At 46.3% G+C, this 19,487-nt stretch overlaps 1 protein-coding gene across 1 annotated transcript in view; it reads right to left on the bottom strand.

The window, feature by feature from the left end:
* The window catches only part of LOC144144862 (uncharacterized), a 665,482-nt gene that overhangs the window by 410,656 nt on the left and 235,339 nt on the right, over positions 1 to 19,487 (bottom strand). Inside the window, exon 2 of the mRNA XM_077676352.1 lies at positions 18,131 to 18,184. Coding sequence (XP_077532478.1) covers positions 18,131 to 18,184 — 54 coding nt within the window. The remainder of the gene's footprint in view (positions 1 to 18,130; positions 18,185 to 19,487) is intronic.

Genomic DNA, 19,487 nt, shown 5'->3' with positions numbered 1-19,487 from the left:
TCATGTAAATGCTAAAATATGTAGATTGCTGGATTTTTTATTCAAAACCTGAAAATATACAGAAAATGCTTTCTGGAAGGCAAAACCACTTCTACTGCATTGACTGTGTAGGGAACAGCAACTTATGCAATTGGTACGTGCCTCATTTTGCAAACCCGTGCCTATCCATGGTTTCCGCCATCAGGTTGGCGGCGCCCCTTTCATCGCGGAGGCCGCGGTCCATCCATCGTATTTTTGTGACTCCAGTTCGCTTATTCTTTATTCAAACGAACACTGCGATATATGCAGACGCGTGGTTCGGAACACTCCCGCGCATTCTAACATGACGTGCCCATGTTCTGCGCTTTATTTCTGCCCCACTGTACTATCGTTCGTTCTACCCTGCTCGGCTCTCGAGCCTTGGCCGCCTGTGCAGCCCCGCTTTCCGGTCCACGGACAAGAAATATTCCGGGCTGTAAACTCTTTTCTATACATCTAAAAAAGATTGTTGGCATTCTTTCTAAAGGGTGGCTTGACCAACAGACCGATCTTCGGCATTAAATTCTGGAGTGGACTGATGGTTTCTACGCATGAGATGTCGGAAATGCGCAAGTGCTTCGCGTTATTGTTCCTATTACTAGTACCTCAGCCACCCGGCACATTTAATGACATTCCCATCGAATGTCATTCGTTCGACTTAATGCTCTTTTCTTGACGCGCTGCTACACGGCCAAAATTAATGTCTTCTGCAAATGTTGGCAGTTGCGATGGGTAAAAACTTGCGTAGTGGAAATATTTTAGTAAGCGCTTCAATACTTGGAAAAACTGAGCGAAAAGAGCTCAAATATGTTTACTGCACTTTTGTATGTACTTTAAGCACAGTTTCATCAACTTATTGAACACGGTTAAACACTGCCATCGCACCAGCACGGAACATTTAAACAAACGTGGCCAGTAGCGCCCACCACACCGACTGAGGCTGGCCCAGTAGCGAAACTAGCAGTTTTCTTTTTTACAGTTTTCTTTTTTACAGTTTTCTCTATTTGGCTTGTTTGGTATAAAAAATAAATGACTAAAGAATTATATGCATGTAAACGTATTATAATGCCACTGACGCTTTAGTGATCGTTTCTGGGTGTGAATTCCCACCGAGTCTCTGGTGTCGAGATAATACATTTGGTGGCAGAACGCAGTCGAATGGGTTCCGCAATCTCTTTAGGGCCCGAATGTCATTTTGATCGAATGTCATTACATTTTTCGTGTGGCAGCAAACGAACGTCTTTTGGAACGATTCACATTCGATGGGATTCACATTAACTTTGCCGTGTGGCAGGGGTATAAGCCCGGATCCGGCTTACTGTGATATCTTAGGGCACCCACAAAGGACGGTGCTTTCTTATTTTCACGTTTATCGCGAAAGCCGATTTTTCAGCGTTACCGTCTTTACGTTTCTTTTTTTTTGGACACCAGTGTAAGGGACACATACGCGCTGTGCGCAAACAACCCCACCCAAGTTAAGATTCTAAATTAAACTGGAGCAAGAGCAACCCCGCTTTCGCAGTGTCTTTTTTTAACACAAGAATAGCTACAGGCCCATCTGTCTACATCTACGATTCAATCCGGCGCGGAATATTCCTAAACCTTGACGCGTATGGCAAGGCATCGTGTTGCGCGAGGCGGCAGTCGTGGGGTTTTTCCGAGGCACAAATTTGATCGCTACAGGATGCAGTCGCGGCGCCAAAAGGGAAATCACCGCCGTTGCTCTTTCATTGGGCAGTAGAACAGGCTACCTCATTTGAGAAGCGAAATCTGACTCGGGCAGCTCCCGCATAGTGCGCAGAGCGTAGGAGGATGCCGATGGCAGGGTAAGGAGTTCTCTCCATGCGTCACATGCCCTATGCTTATTCCAGAAGACGTGTTTAGTTGTGCGCAAATGTTACGTCATAGAATGCTTGGGAGTTCTGTTCAGCGCGCAGGGTAGCCGCATGCAAGACGTGTACGACCGTTGCGAACAATTTCTCCGATTGTGTAAATGACCATTTAGACTAAAGGTGACGCCAGGACTCTTGAGCTACTGAGGTCCGTTCCGTCATTTGTGAATTACATTTTTCAGAGGTGATGTGAGCTACTGTGAAAATAAATTTCGTGCACCAATAAACTGCGTTTGAAAAGTTCTAATACATATAAAAGCTTCCTGACTACCCCATAAATTATGTTTTTGTTACGATATATCGTTTTGAATGACGTTTGGCCAACTGAAATAGAGACCGTTCCGTTTCTGCTGAGGTGTAGCGCAGTCTAACAACGAAACCGTCTACGTAATTCATTTCCTGTGGCGGGGGTTTACGAGTCTTTTCTGTCGTTCCAGTATTTCTTTGACTGCAGTATTCAATATGTATTTATATCCACACCCATTGGTTACACATTGCACTGCAGTGGCGTCACAAGAGGTGACGTCACTTGAAGCTGAAAGGATGGCGTAACCAACTGTACGTCTCTCCTGGCGTACCCACTCAGTTGGAGTGGCTGGCGGTGATGCCATATATCCACTCAACAGATTGACTGGTGATGACGGCAGCTGCATTCCGAACGTCGCACACTATTCGCCAATTGCCTTTGCATGTGATGTCAACAGAAATCTCGCGCATCTGGTTTCGCCTATGTGCGAAAGCATATGTCTCTCTGCATTTTTTCCCCGCTCTTGAATGTCGCATGTGGGAAATGGTCCTTTTTGATTATCGTTCGCCTCGATGCCTCCTTAATGCCTATTTAAATAAAATTGTATTAATTTTGATAATTTCGGCCACGAGCGTTTTGCTTCGCTGCGACGTCATGCCTTTACGAAGTTTGGATGCTGCCAGCTCTCCACAGCTACAAAAACGAGCGCTTTCACACTGCATTACTAAGGTGTATTCTTGAAGGCATGTGGCCGGAATCGATAGGCAGACATGCATCTGCCCATGAAGGCGCCCTGTAGCCATAGTACGGTAAGCTTTCTTTTTCTGGTGGAGACTTATAGAAAGGTGACTGTGCGCACATCGTAAGGTGTCCACTAGGGATACCACGTAAACTACATTGATTCGAAGAAGACGTTCAAAAGGACAGCCTCTGCTGTCCAAGTGTTACTTCTGATAATTTAGCGTACAATTTTACCCTATAATTCCTAACTAGCCTTTGGGCACCACTGCCGCAATTAGAAAACGTTGACACGTCTTCTAGGATAAATTGACAGGGTATTCGGCCAAAAGAATCTAGAGAAACCGCTTTTGGGAATTGCTACCAATAAAGCGCAGGAAGGAGGGTCAGGTCGCACAGAAGTTGGAAGCTCTTGCTGGAGATGCCCTAATGGGTACGATTTCATTTTTTCATCCCCACATTTTGTGTTATGTCGGGGTGTAAATTTGAAGTTGAAGCCTTGCCCTGTTACAGGCGTGTAGGTAACAGGCCGTGAGTATAACAGTGGGCTTAGGATATTTACTGCAAGCCGCGCCCCACACATTTACAAGGCGGTGCCTATCCTACCCGCTATATTTAGTGACAAGATGCCTGTGAAGGAATGTTTGAGTGAACAAAATTACAATAGCTTAGAAGATTTCTAAAGCTCAATGTCTCACTGTAAACTCTTTTATTGCGAACTATTATATTGTTTCATTGTTAAAAATCCCAACCGCCATCACATACCCGTGGCGGCCAAACGGCACGCAAATTCCCATTGGCTGCACCGCATCATGTCGCTTTGTTGGGCCCTGCCTCGTGGGCAATTCACTAGATGGCGCAGGCTGTCTTAAAGCGCGTACTTTGAACCCGAGGGAATCGAAACATGGCTCTGTGCGCGTGGTTGAGCACTGCTTCGCGGACGATACACTTTATGACTCAAGTTGAGCTTAACTCAGTTGAGAGATCGCAATATGGCCGGTTTGGCGTTTTGCGTTGCTGCCACCCCATAAGTAGCAACATTACACTCGGACAGATAAAAAACATCTAAACTCCACAAAATTTAGTCGTAACATTAAGCTCTGGGAGAAACTTGAAGAAACGTAATGGTCTCGCAGTTACAGATCATAATAAATGCAGTTTACGTGCCCCCATAGTTCTTTTTTTTTCAAGTGCTGCATACACTTAAAATAGGTGCGGGAAAAGAAAATAAAAGGGATAAATTTATAAGCTCGTCGTTTCAGGGGGGAGTTACAAAACCTGACTAAGTGGAGCAACAGTTTATACTTCCCTGATCGCAAAATCAATCTCGGCGCTGTCGGGCCGACTGGACAGCCCTTCTTGTCGTTTAACTGCCGCCCACGTTTCGTTTTTTCAACCCTCCGGCCTGGCGTTCCTCACTCTCGCCGCTTGGGGAAGAAGTAGTAGTAGGAGGAGAAGATGGAGGAGGAACAAACTCCTCGAGGCGTGGGTGAAAAACAACGGCGTCCGCACCGACGGAACACGACAGCAATAACAATCGCTCGCCGTGGAGTGATATATCAACGGGCCACGTGGCACCGCGATTATACTGCAATCGCTGGCACAGCCGCTACTGGGAAGGGGGAAACAAAGCAAACCCTCTCTCTCTCCTGCTCTAGCCGGCATCATCTCGCTTTTTCCAAGCTGGCTCCTTCCGCACACAGTTGGAAGTGCCGTATATAAACGTGACTCAGCTTCAGATACGACAATGCTTCCCTCAGTTCTGTTTTACGTTTAGTTTTCGCGCCACCGGAACATGACAACGGAGCAGACGCTCGCGGGTTGGTTATATATAGGCGGGAGACAGCATTGTTCGTGCCCCGAATTAAGAAGGCGATGCCAGGATAATCACGCCTCCCTTTCCCTGAAGGACGAGGAGTGCAACGAAGGCGAAGCGAGCGGTGAAAGCGCCTGTCCCCTTCTCTCACCCCATCCCGTTTCATCATTTGTTTCTTCGGCCTGATCACAGTCTTGGACTCCCTTCCGTAGGCCATTAAGGTTTGCTGCAACGAGCAGCTGGAAAGGGCAAAGCTTAGGTTTACAAAGCAAGCAGCGCTAGGAAAGATAAAGCGCCAGGTGTCATCGAATGGCCGGATTTAGGAACTTCCTCGGCCTCGACTCGTTGTTTGGGTTTGTAAATATCATCTCATATCGGAAAGCCGTTGTGGCAAGAGAGGACGAAAATGTTGGTGCTTCTATGTATGTATCTGTAGTAATTACTCTCTTCTCCATGGTAGTCAGAGGGGAAAATAGTTAAGCTGGACAAGAACAGAACAAATTCTCTCGGAAAACGGTTATCATCGCAATAAAGAAGACATTAAAAACGACTGAAGGCTAAAATTAGGAACGACCTCTACAGAGCGCCGTTTATGAGCTAATTTAGTGTAATTGATCGCTATCGCGTTCCAAGTTAAAGCTGCGCTCTGATATACTTTTTAACGCATAGAAACATACAAGCCGGCGCAGCGGTTTCCTTTCGCCCCCTCCGGCTTCTGAGCGGGAGATGTAGGCTCATTGTTCCATTCTATTTTGGGTGTACGGGCGAGCTCTCGAGGCAAGACAATTAATTCGAGTTTATATCTGTTTTTATGCGCGTACCTGTTTGCTATCTTCGTGGGTAGAGACATAGAACCTTATGCAATCTTCTTCAACAAAAAAAAATTATGAAGGATGAAGGAAAGACTGTTCTATTGCAAGATCTTTTGAAAGAAGGGCAGGCCTTATCCCCGCCACTCAGCTAGTGTCTAGAGGCCTTTATTCTGGCGTCTCTTTAAAGCGGTCAGTGCGTACTTTTAAGTTGAAAGCCTTAGATGTCTGTTTCGTGGAACACATAAGGCATAAAAAATCGTCGTCAGGCATACAGAATACGACATATACTGGGAGGACTATACAGAATCAGTCATACACTGTACTTTACGAGTAATCTGAGCCGTAAATTTTGTTAATTTTGATGCATCTCTCCATAGCAACCGCAAACTGCCGTCCAAAAGTTTGCTCGCGGACGCATATCGCCGCTTGCGCTCAAAATTCTATCACAAAATCCCCCAACCTCCCCGGTGGAGTTGATATGGACCCCGGCCCATGCCGGCCTTACGGGAAACGAGGCAGCCCATGACGTTGCTGGAGGACTCGGGATCCGAGCGGGCCCCAGCCTCTTCCCCTACCATGGGGCCAGATCCACCAGGGATAGGCTGACAACGTACCACAATACTGCCACTTATTACCGCCTCACCCGCCGTAAATATCCCCCCGAACATCTAGAACTCACCCATTCACAAGAGCGTACCTGGCGACTCCTGAAAACCCACACTCTCCCCTGCAGGGCGATACATTACCACATTCATCCCTCCCTGTACCCATCACCTGACTGCCCCGCGTGTGGTGTCCGTGCTACAGTTCCCCACTCTAGGTGGGGCTGCCCTCTTGACCCCTTCCCTCCAATCCCCTCTGACGAGCAGTGGGAGGGAGCGCTGGGTAGCTTTCACCCGAAGTACAAGCCTTACTCGTGGACAGAGCTGCTACTGTCGCCGCCAGACTTGTGCCGGCGGCCACCCCGCTCCTTTAACCTATTTTCGCTCAAAAGTTCCTCTCTCTCTCTCTCTCTCTCTCTCTCTCTATATATATATATATATATATATATATATATATATATATATATATATATATATAGCAGAACAGAGAGATACGGGACGAGGGACTCGGTAAAGATACATATCAAGGTTGCAGTCGTCATTGCCAGTGCTATTCGGCTTTTTTTCGAAATATATAATAGGGCCGAATGACGTGTGCTTGTCACGTTTCTTTGATTCATTGATAAATAAGCGAAAATATAAGTCGAGAAAAAATCCGCCGTTTTCCGGGAGCGGGACTCGAACCCACATCTCCGCATAACCGGTGCGGTGCGTTAACCAATTACGCTATCCCCACAGCGGCTTCTCTCTCGACTTTAAAGCGGGGGTTTATATTTACAAGAGCTCTGAGGCCGGTCAACTAGCGCCGCCCCTCGACTACCGCGGGAGACGTAGAACGTCTTCTTTTTTCCCAGCGGCCACCACGTAGAACGTGGTCGGAGGTCGGGGTTAGCAATTGGCATATCCGAACTGCTGGAGCCAGTGCCTCGTAATGCATGTAGCAGAACAGAGAGATACGGGACGAGGGACTCGGTAAAGATACATATCAAGGTTGCAGTCGTCATTGCCAGTCGAGGGGCGGCGCTAGTTGACCGGCCTCAGAGCTCTTGTAAATATAAACCCCCGCTTTAAAGTCGAGAGAGAAGCCGCTGTGGGGATAGCGTAATTGGTTAACGCACCGCACCGGTTATGCGGAGATGTGGGTTCGAGTCCCGCTCCCGGAAAACGGCGGATTTTTTCTCGACTTATATTTTCGCTTATTTATCAATGAATCAAAGAAACGTGACAAGCACACGTCATTCGGCCCTATTATATATTTCGAAAAAAGCCGAATAGCACTGGCAATGACGACTGCAACCTTGATATGTATCTTTACCGAGTCCCTCGTCCCGTATCTCTCTGTTCTGCTACATGCATTACGAGGCACTGGCTCCAGCAGTTCGGATATGCCAATTGCTAACCCCGACCTCCGACCACGTTCTACGTGGCGGCCGCTGGGAAAAAAGAAGACGCTCTACGTCTCCCGCGGTAGTCGAGGGGCGGCGCTAGTTGACCGGCCTCAGAGCTCTTGTAAATATAAACCCCCGCTTTAAAGTCGAGAGAGAAGCCGCTGTGGGGATAGCGTAATTGGTTAACGCACCGCACCGGTTATGCGGAGATGTGGGTTCGAGTCCCGCTCCCGGAAAACGGCGGATTTTTTCTCGACTTATATTTTCGCTTATTTATCAATGAATCAAAGAAACGTGACAAGCACACGTCATTCGGCCCTATTATATATTTCGAAAAAAAGCCGAATAGCACTGGCAATGACGACTGCAACCTTGATATGTATATATATATATATATATATATATATATATATATATATATATATATATATATATATATGTATTTATATCTAGCAACCTTTGGTCTGAACAGAAGTGCGATGTGTGTTCGTTTCAAAAGTGTGATCTAATTGCGATTAACACGTGACCACAATAATGACAGCTGTCCGGTAGATGAAGCACAACAAACTCACAGATGTATTCAGTGACGATAGCAACAATTATAACTTGTCAAAGGAGAGAGAGAGAGAGACAACCCTTAATAGAAAAGGATGACCACTGGTCACGATGGGGTAAAGGAATGGGGAGGGAGGGTAAGAGAAAATAAACAAATTAATGCTGGTCTTCCTCAGCAGACTCAATAACGGTGTCCAGAAAAATATGCTTAAAGCCTTCAAAAATGTGCCCTCTCTCTTAAAAAAAGTTGAGAGAAGCGCGAGAGCCAAAAGTACGTCCAACCTCCGCTGAAAGGGCGCCCAATCGATCGTGAAACCTACAAAGAGCCAAATCGCAAAAGAAGAACAAACGCATGTGGCGACTTTTCGCGCACCAAGTAAACGCAGCTACGAGCGATCTAAACATATACCGATACGTGGTTTATAAGACGAAGGTGTACTATTGCCCTCCTTCTTCATCATGGATGCGTGTATTGTGTTATCTAGAACTGCTTCCCCCTCGCGATTTTCAAGTAACCGTTTTGTCACAATGGAAGCCCAGTTTCACGCATTAGCGGTGTTTCCGGAGATACAAATACACTTACCCTCTGTGCCGGTTTGGAACTTTGTTAAGTTGACCTAGGAAAGTCAGTAGCCCAAGACTGCATATCCTTTTTGCTGCAGTGTCGGAGTATCTGTAGCATCTTTTATAAAATCCACCTGGCTATGACTCACCCTTATACTCCCTAAATAATTTGGAAATCATAATTTCGGGACCTTTCAATTATTACTAAGTTAGTTCTTCATTAGTTGGCAAATAAACAGTTACTTCGCATACATAAATTTACTTCAAAGGATGAGCGCAACTTGTGCGATGAGGTGGCTTTGTCTGCAAAAATCCTTTTAGAACCTTTTTCATTAATTGTCTTCTCAGTTACAACATATATTTATAAGTAAATATGCTTAAAACCCACATGCTCAGTTCCGCTTGCAAACTGTTGTTTTTACGACAAAGAAAACAAGAAACTTTCCAACATTTAACTGCGTGTTCGCAGGATAAAATGTAAAGAAATGGGGGTGAGGCGATTAACATTAAAGGTAAGCGGAGAACCGTCGCACTATTAAAGCAGAGTTTTTATTGGAAGGAGCCGCAGTCTACGATGCGATGAAGTTAGACAAAGAAAAACAACGAAAGCAGCAAAATCTTGACGCGTTTCTCAATTGTGCTAGAAAGAAAACGTTGACTTCATGCCGTATGCGTTAAAAATAAGGGAAATGTGGTGACGGAAGACTGCAATTGTCGTTTACTCGCACAGCATAAAAATGCTTTGAAATTTCTTCGTGTATCTCGAAAAATTCGCAAGGACTATGTCGCCTCTGTCCTTCACAAACTTGAGGCTCGTTAGAGTTTGTGTTATGACTAGTTGGTAGCGGTAATCCATTACTTCGTGTAGCGCCAATAAAGCGACAGAGGACAGATGGAGGCGACAGACACAAGCGACGGGCACACAGGGAGGCGACCGGAATGCACGCCTTGCTCCGGGTTCAGAAATCCGCACCCAGACGTTTTTCACCCGTTTCTTGAATGTACACCCGGCGTCAAAATAAGCCGGGACACGCGAGCGCTTGGCACAATGCATCACTGCGACATCTGACGTTGCACATCTGGTGTCGAGACACTGATGTTCGCGTGCGCGTCCAACCACGCTCGCTAGCCTGTCTTTTCATTCGCTACAAACGGCAACGCTTGTCACATTCAGCGCTTGGCGCCAGGGGCCACTTTCTTTGGGCAACCCCTCTTGCACGCACACGCTTCATCGGCCAAGGGCGAGGATGAAGATGCGTTGCTCGCTCTGCGCTGCTCTGACAAAGGATACACGGAAACGGGACTGATATATCTTAGTGTTAAATACTGCATTCTTTTTTTACAGGAAAGTTGTCTATGGCTAGGATCCAGCAGGTCGTCTCCGGCAATAGAGCAATGTAGACAAGATGTAGACAAGAACTGCGTTTTAGGCTGGGTTCAGAGTGTTGTCGCAATCGTCGTAATATCTTTACGTAATGACGTCATTTGACGTCTCAGCCAACCGAACTGTGTAAAACGCCATTTTTTTACGTCCATAGCGCACGATACGGCAGTTACGTACGGCTACCGCGTGAACGCCCCCCTCACGTTTTCTCCAAGCGTCGAGCGCCTCGTGCCATCGCACATTTTCGGAGACCGCAGGCTCGCGCCACCACGGCGAACCTACTCCCCTCGCAATTTCGCGACATTCTCCTCCTTTGCTTTCCTTCACTTGTCGGCCTTCCCATCGTTCGCTCGGTCACGACGACGCCGACGCGGCTGAGCCCAGAGAATGGCGCCAAAGGGCTGTTCCCTCAAATGTCTTCCAAGCAATTCATTTGTGTTAGGAGGTGAAGCAGACATTAAGGGGATCGTTGTAAGCTTGATCTTTGTAAGATGGCTTTCCCGCGTCGACTGTTGAACAGTGAATCAAGTCAATCTTCGGAAAGAATACCATCACAGAAAGTGGCTCTAACGCTTATTTCATTGAAACTATACCGAAAGAAATTATATGACAATTAGCCGCTAAGACGAATCTAACACAAAGCCGGGTTTTATATTTTTCAAAATTGCATGGTTCACAGTGAAATTGTAAATATTGTGCAATTCTCGTCCGCTGTCAGTACATATGGGATTCTACGGGAGGGAAACGGACAGCCCCATGTTTGTCCACCGGAAGAAAACTCTAGTCAATCAAAAGTTCATTCAGTCAATTAACCACGAGCTATGCTGAATCGCAAATTACAAACAAACGTGTTTTGCTTCGTGCACCACTTGAACCCAGTCAAAGCTCACGTTGAGGCTCGGCACCGCAGCTTTGATGGCCATCCTTCTTCACTGAGTGGAAGGGCACTGAATTTTTTGTTAATTTTTTGTCAAACCCAGGAACACGCTGAACTCTTCTCGCGTTTCCCCTTCATTAATTGTTTTAGAACGTGTGCAAGGTGAAGTCTCATCACACCTTCATAAAATAGATTATTTCTCGCTTCAGTTCGTATTCTTTTTGTGGGCTCATTCTTAGTTAACAACCAATTGCATGTTTTAGAAAAAAATATTACAACTCGTTCCACCGATTGTGATTGATATCTACTGAAACAGCGCGCAGCCACAGTTGCGACTGTTTTCTCCAATACATGGCAATCTCTCTCCGTAGATTGCGTTATAATGACAACAAACTAATTATCCAACGTTTACAACTTCACTACCTAATAACGACAAGTAAACGAAACTCGGCATAGCGGTATAATCGTCCTATCAGCATAGTTTTATTGAACTTGTTTTTACATACATTTAATAACACATTACCTAAAGCCGTTTTCTTTCATCATACTCCCTCCGTAGATTTCCATGCTTCGCTGCGCTACAGGCGCTGTCGGAAGGCCAGCTTACAAAGACCAAGCTTCCGCCGATCTTCATAAAGTCGGCTTTACCTGTAAACACAAACGCGTTGCTGGAAACTCTGGAGGGAGCGTAAAACGATACAAGGACAGGCTGTAGTCAAGCCAAGCACAAGAACAGCGTCACTGTTAGAAATACCGAAGTGGGAGAGCATATGTGGGACACAATTTTGTCATCGCGAGACGGGCAAGATTAGTTATCGGTCATAGCAGGGCAGGGCGAGCAACGCATCTTCCCTCTCACCTTCGGCCGGTGAAGCGTGTGCGAGCAAGACATGTTGAGCAAAGAAAGTGACCCCTGGTGCTAAGCTCTGAATGTGATCAGCGCTACCGTTTGAAGCGAAGTAAAAGACAGGCTAGCGAGCGTGGTTGGACGCGCACGCGCACATCGATGTCTCGACACCAGAAGTGCAACGTCAGATGTCGCGGCAATGCATATTGCCATGCACTCGCGTGCCCCGGCCTATTTTGACGCCGGGTGTACGTCGTGCCAACAGGGCTTAGCGTATTGTTTCAATGACCACGCTTAGTCGCTTTAGCAGCTGCACCGGCTGGCTCTCGCTTCTTGCGTTGCGCAACAGGATCGGAATTTCATCGGCGTCATTACCATTTCTTCTCCTTTGCTACCCGCACTGGCTGCAGACTCAATTTTACAACGCATACAATCGGTCGCGGAAGTCACAAGACCCGTCAAGGCAGCGGCAGCTGGCGCTCCGCGCTTCTACTTGTATCCATGGCTACGTGGCCAGCGTTCCAAAGGTTCGTCGTGTGTAATCTCCACTTGTCATTATCTGCTTCGCTATCACTCATTCTGGTTAGAGAGCGACGAAGAAATGAACAGAGCGCCGTGATAATTTTGCAGACATGCCCCAGATATTGCCCACGCAATAATAAAAAAATTGAAAGTCATTTCTGCATTTTAAATGGGAGTGATAGCGCTAGAGCGGTGATAGCACCGGCTAGCCGTGCGCGTAAGCTGACGACGCACTTCGAATGCTCGCGCCTGCAGCGCCACCCACCGACTATCCTAGGTGTTGCTATAGTGACGCGTGTGCTTGCTCGCGCGGAACTCTTTCCCTTTGTAACCTTGATTTGGAGACTTCGCACTCCAACAGTACAAAGTTGCCTGGCCCGCTCACAGCGAAATGGTGTCAGCATGCGAAAGGCATGTATGTGCTACAAGTAGGCAGTACGCTCGCTTTATGCAAAGCACCGTACCATTTTCGAAAAGGCAGTTTCGTAACCGCTCTAGTTTTAATACTGTATGTTTTGCATAATATTTGAACTTGGGACAGAGTTAAATTGGGTGGCATACCACTTCGAGGAGTCTGCCGTTGAATAAAACACGTTGGAAGCGTTTTCGCGAAAGCAACACAGGAAATACCTGTGCCAAACATTTCCCAGGCGTTTGCTTACGGGAAGAACGAGTGTGCCGCCAGGACGTTACAGTAAGGTGGAGAGAGCTTCAGAAAAACATGAAACCATAGAAGCTACTTTACAAATCTGATCCAATCACTCGGGGATATAAGCCGGCATGGATGTAACCGACCCAGAACGCCAGAGTAAATGTGACAAATCTTCCGATTTTTCCCTCCTACTTCAGTAAAATGGAAAATCTTGTTACGCGGCGAAACCCATCCACCAGCTAAACTGACCGGAATGATACACTCAACCAGCGTCCCCGCAAGGAAACGGGTTTCGCTCTCTAGCTGTGCTATTTTGGTGTGCTTGGAACGCAGCTTGAGGCTGGTCAGACGGTACGAAAAATTGTCAGCTGTGTGCTATATCTACTATAAACTGCTCGTTCTAGAACAATTGATGTCTGATTGATTGTAGGGTAGAGGCGCGCCGTAGTGGAGGGCTGCGGATTAATTTTGATCACCTGGGGATCTTTAAACGAGCCATGAAGACAAAACACGAGTTTGGTTCATTCAAAATATTCACTTGTTAGAATCCTACTGACACCACTTTTACCGTAAACTTCGCTCAAATAAGCTGTATAATTAGGAAAAAAGGGAAAGGCCATGCGACTCAATCGTTCATTTCCCGTAACAGAACCTATGATGTCATACCAGCCAGCTCTGCGATTGGCGGAGGCCGCAAAAAGCAAATGCAAATTAGGTAGAGCTTATAAGCTTGCCGAACGGGCTATTAGCGCTAAATTTAGGCCACATCCTTTTCAAAGCTGTAAGAATGGCGAGACCGGCAGAGGAAGTTACGAAAGCACGCGTAAACATAGAAGTACCGATGCGTACTTTGTTGGTACTGCGCGAACTTTGTACTGCGCGTACTTTGTTGGTACTGCGGCTTTGGGGTAGTTTTAGAAAACACTGGCCGATTGACGCAAGCAACGGTGTCTTACGCGACCATATTTGTCGAGCGAGCACTCTGTTTCACCTAACGATTATTTTCTCCCTGAACAAAAACAAGCCAGGTTCAAATGCGGTAAAAACCAAACCAGAGGCAAAAAAAAACGGCTTGCCAAGGTATGGTGGCGCCATCTAGGTTCACTAGCGGTAAACAAGGCTTGCCATTCGCCTGCAGAGCGGTCGGTTCCTGTGATGTCATTGCAGACCACGCAAACACACGATTTAGCGCGAAAATCAAAATTTTAACGTAAATTGATTATTTTCTCAGTGAACAAAACATAGCTTGCATCCGGACAAGCCCTGGGGGCACTATAAAACACGAAATCTTTCGAATAAAACAAACTTGTATTTTGCCTTCATGGCTCCTTTAACGTGCGCCGAAATATCGTACACACGGGCGTTCTTGCTTTTCGCCTCTATCAGAAAAGCGGCCGCCGCGGCCGGGTATCGAACCCGTGTCCTCGGTTCTAGAACAACAAGTTTGTATTTGGAACATAAGCCTCCCAAATTGAGGAGCAACCCGTTATTTGCCGATAGTTCGTTATCTTGGTGCCTTAACAAAGACACAACCAGCTTCAGTGGCCCACCGTCTTTTTTAATACAGTGCACACCTGTGTTGTCAAACTAAATTGTTATGGGTATATGGGCGAAAATAAATTCAAAGCAAAATACGAAAGCTGAATAGAGGCGCACCGCAAGCTAGTATGCTGTGATGGCTTGTTACATGACGTCTTGTAAGCCGCCAAGCTCTTTGTGCATTGCCTTAAAAAAAAGTAAGAAATGTCCCGTGATACAGCCTCGTCAGTAACGGCAGAGCAAGAAATCTCCGAATTTTTTATTATGGCAAAACACCCCTTTTATGGAAGCGGATCTCACCGCCGGTTAGCGTTTACTGCCTTATGCAAGCGCATGGTGTCCATACCATATACAAGGAAGCAACGTTATAAAAAAAAAGGCTTGCGGGATGATTTGTGGTTGTCTGTGTAAAATTCTGGAACTTATTCGATTGATAGTCTATGGTTACTTTGGCTGGACGGCGCTTGAGTAATAACTCGCCGGCGTGTTGTTGCCTTTAGTAGACCTACTCAAATGATGCGGTGCTGTATGCGAATAGGGATGAAGTTTCCGCAGCTGTCAAAAACAGAGCACAGGAGACGTTCGCGAAACCCGGTGGTGAGTATAGAGTAGTAGGGATAGTCTGCAGCCTGTCTCAGTTCATGTGGAAGACATTCCCGGAGTTGCTGCTCTACCGGGAGAAATTCGATATCGAAAAGTCTGCGCGTGTCCCGGCTTTACGTGGATGCTATCTGCCACGTTTCAACTACCCAGAGAGAGTGCGTTTAGAATCTCGCTCCGCTCTATCCGGGCGTTTCTTAAACCTACTGGACGTGCACTAATGGCGGGTAATCAGCACTAACTTGGCGGTGGGCCTTTATTTCGCGTTTGCTTAGTTTACATAGTGTTTTTCTGAGGCCTTCGCATTAACACGAGCGACATTAAGTTGCCTGCCACATTTTTCCCTGTACCCGTTATTTTGTAGGAACCAAATCACTTGAGATATTTTCACTATTTCAGTCGTGTGATGGCTGTTTTGTCGGTCAAATACGAGGCTTGCTTACTCTTGTAAAATATATTGTCCGGCTAATTGGTGCATTCCACTTGAAGAAAAAAGAGCGCCAAAAACACGACACAAAATCAAGGCTCGATGGCAAAGATGCGCATCTGTGTCGTCGCATCTATGTCGTCGTTCTTCGTTTTGGTGCCATGTGTTTAGCGCTCTTTTTTCTTCAATCCATTTCACTACAGTTGGTACCCTATGAACTAAAGGTGTATGATGCTGCTTTGTGTAAAAGTATTATTACCCGTTTTAGGTGTAAGATAACAATTAGGTTTTTATATGTAAGATAATCATTAGATATATAACCCAGTAATTAGGTTTTTTTTTTCAATGCTGATTGACTTTTGATTTCATTTGGAAGAGGTAACTTAAAATTACGCTCTAACATCCTTACGCGTTAACAGCAGCGGCATTGCATCCTGGATATGGCGTCTCGCAAATAATAGCTTCTTGTTATTTCCTTTTACCCCTTTATCCGTCCGTTGTTTTTATCGTTGTCCTTAGCGTTACCCTTTTCCGATTGCAGGTCAGAACTTTATCGGGTCTTCTTATTTTAGGAAAGGAGTAGCTCACTACAGAGGCTGTCTTGGGGCGGTTGATGCGCCATGTTGTGAAACCGCCGTACAAGTGGACGAAGACATGGACAAGGACAATACACCAATGATATACTGTACCTCCCCGCGTGCGACTTGCGCCGTATAGTTTCCCAATTGTAGCGGTGCCTGTTGTTCCGTCTTTTGAAACACTCCTCCGTTCTCTCCTACTCACTCCGCCCCCTCGTTGGCGAACACTGCCTCGTGTCGATAATGAATATTGCCGACCATTCTTGGGAGATGATAATGATAGCCTAGGAGAGAAATGGTCATGCATCACTTATCTGAATAAGGAGCGTCGACGCGGTCCCAGACGAAGGAAAGAATGAGCGCCGGCTTGCATCAGAGGCGTCGATAGTGGCGTACACTGAAGGCCTCAGTGGAAAGGGTAGCACAAGGCGACAGTCTACGCTATACGGCATGCACATCGTGGCGCTTGTTTTTAGACGATTCTGGTGAGAAAGCGAAGCATTATTTTCAGTTTAACAGACGTTAGTTGTTAGTCCGTTGCTATCTAAGCCCGCAGTCATTTCTTACCCCAATTTTCTCCTTTTCTTTTACTGGGGACGATGAGGGCGGATTCTCGAACAGACACGTTGGATTCAGTAAAATGCGCCGATTTTGGGTTATTCCCCATTTCGCCTTTACGCAGAATCAGCGGAGGCGATGACAAAAACCATGATTAGTGATCACGCTAACTCTATGATCAACCTAGTCATGTCGGCGTAGGGTATATAGGGTGTAAATTTGTTCGTTTTCTTTCGTTTCACAAGAAAAGAGGAAGAATCAGAAAAAGGGTTAGGAGAACGAGGAACACAGCTTGTTCGGAGTTTATAGTTTTAAAAAGCACTCCTGCAATGAAATGGCACGTGAGTGATCATAGGCAGAGACAATAATAAAGAAAGAGAATAAAATTGGCCCCTAAAAACACGTTGTGTACACAAAACTGTCTCCCGTTGTCGCGCACACGGTGTTTTGTACTATTGGCCGCATGAACATGTTTTTTTAGTATTTCTAATACGTTAAATAGCCAAACCAGGTGCTTTGGTTAGAGAGAAAAAAATGTACTGTCAGTTCACTCTGCTCGGTGTGCGTACGATTGGTTATCGGAATACGTGTCAGTAGCGGAGGTGCGAATTTTTTTATTTCGCATTTATTTATTTTCTTGCGCATGCTTTATTGTGTAACGTTATTTAATGGCGATGATGACAGCTTCATGTCATATTCATTAATCCTCGAACAAGCAAGCTTGAAATTTCAAAGTCGCATGCAATGCGAGGGCTCTTCGGCCCGAGCAAAACAGACCAACAGGCAAGTCGCAAGAAATGCGCCAACTGACTACTGAAACGTTTAGGCTCCGAGTAAGAAAAAATAAAGCATTTTTAGGACTCCTAAAACCTCGTCGGTTAGTTTTAATTTACCTGAGAATCGTTTGCGCAGCGAAACAGTCGACTTGCATACCCAACAGAATTTTCGAGCACGAAATAAAAAGAGAACCAACAACAATTTGTTCCGGAGGATTTGAAAATTATCTTCACTGCAAGGCTCACTAAAACCGGTAATTAGACAAGAGACAGCGGCGTTTGCCAACGTGTGCTGGCGTACTGTTGCCTCTCCGAAGCTGTGCCGTCTATGGCAAATGCATTGCAATCTCACTATGCGTTCGCACGCCCACTGAGCACCTGATAGGAAGATAACTGCGTAGTACCGAAGCTTTTTTGCTTTAATGGGAGGACTTCTGTGGGAGCACCGTTCTCGTTGGTTAGTGAGATCTTTTAGCCTCCCTAGGGGATGGTAGGTCGGACATTTAGGGAGGGACATTTTGTAAGGCTCGGCTAAAAATCAACGTTTAAAAAACTGAGAAAACGCAGAGAAAAGCCGGTGGACAGCAGCGCAGTGCAAGGATGCAAGGGCTAGATTCTAATGTGCACGTGCGGAGCGGTGTGCATGAACCAAGAGCAAATGCAAAGGAGGGAGAGCGGGCAGAGCAAGGCCAGAGGCAGCAGCGGCGGTGGCATGTGCTGAGCTCAAAGGCCGCTTACATGGTAAACCCCTAAGCGGGGGTCGTCCCAGTACAGCCTGCTGTCGGTGTGTTCCTGAAAGAGAACGCACAGGGTTCAACACAGGGAAGCACGACAACAACACGGGGAAACAGGGCGACAAGACACGCAGACACACTGGGGCAACACTGTGGGTGCACGACACACGTTAGGAAGAACACGGGAAAAGAGTGCACCCTGCTGACTTAAAGGGACCCCTCAACACTTTCTTTTTTCAACTTTTTTCGAAATCTTAAATGCTTGCAGATCTTGTTCCCAACAGACCCAGTACTTCAATTAGGGGGTCGCAAAGTGCCTCAGCCAGAAAGTACTGCTCTACACCCATCAGATAACTTGAAAACTTGCTCAAAAGATTTCTCTCTCTTTCCTTGTCTTGGCGTTCTTCGCCCGCTGGAATTACGTCATTACGGTGGTGTAGCGGATATTGGTCGGCTTTCCTCCAGTCCAAGAAATGAACGCACTCGATAGCCATTTGAAGAAGAAAACCACAAAAGCAACGCAGACACGGCAGACGCATCTGCTGTGACGAGCAAACCACGCAGTGCCGCTCCGTGCTGGTGATACCTATCGCTTTCGCAGTGCTCTTAGGCGCGAAGGAAAGCGTGAAAGCGTTTATTGGAAGTGTTGCAGGGTCCCTTTAACTGGTCTGCACGCCTGCACTGGTCTGCACGCCGGACAAACAGGGGCAACTCGATACAGTAAACCCTCGTTTCGACCAGATCCATTTATTATTAACGTTTTATTCCTGGTCGCCACTTCAGCGCATAAAAATGCTAATCATTCCAGTTTTTAGCGAAGTATAGCTTAGAACGAAGTCTGCTTTCTGTCCCGTTATAAGGACGATAGTGCGGCGGTAGAACGAAGGTTTACTGTACTTGAGGCAATGGCGTAAGATACGACGATGACCATGCAGGAGTGTTGGGTATTTCAGCGTCCACTGAGGGTATTGTTGAGTGAAACTGATCGACCATAATTGATTGATCTAAGCTGTAATAATTTGACTATCCATTTTATCAAGGCTCGGGTGATCCTCTTCTGTAGGCGTGTTCGCATAGCATTCCTTCACGGACGTCGCTACTTTTCTGCTTCTCTATAGCCGAGCACTTGGAAGTCGCGAACGTTCGGCGCGTACATGAGGCTTCTGAACAGCGAGATCAGCCCGCTTTACCTTGGCTTTTCTTTAAAAGGAAAGCGCTATTACAGCGTTGTCCTAAACACGACATTGTCGTAGCAAAACAAAAGGGGGGGGGGGGGGGTGGAATAACACAAAATGGCCGATGACGCAAAGAACATAAAAAGGACAGATCAAAAAATGGACGCATTAACGCTGAATTATTTT

Source organism: Haemaphysalis longicornis, unplaced genomic scaffold (genome assembly GCF_048455015.1).
Source record: "Haemaphysalis longicornis isolate Haplotype H1 unplaced genomic scaffold, Haemaphysalis longicornis Haplotype H1 scaffold_7, whole genome shotgun sequence".
Lineage (NCBI taxonomy): Eukaryota > Metazoa > Arthropoda > Arachnida > Ixodida > Ixodidae > Haemaphysalis > Haemaphysalis longicornis.
This window is presented reverse-complemented; position numbering and strand designations above follow the sequence as displayed.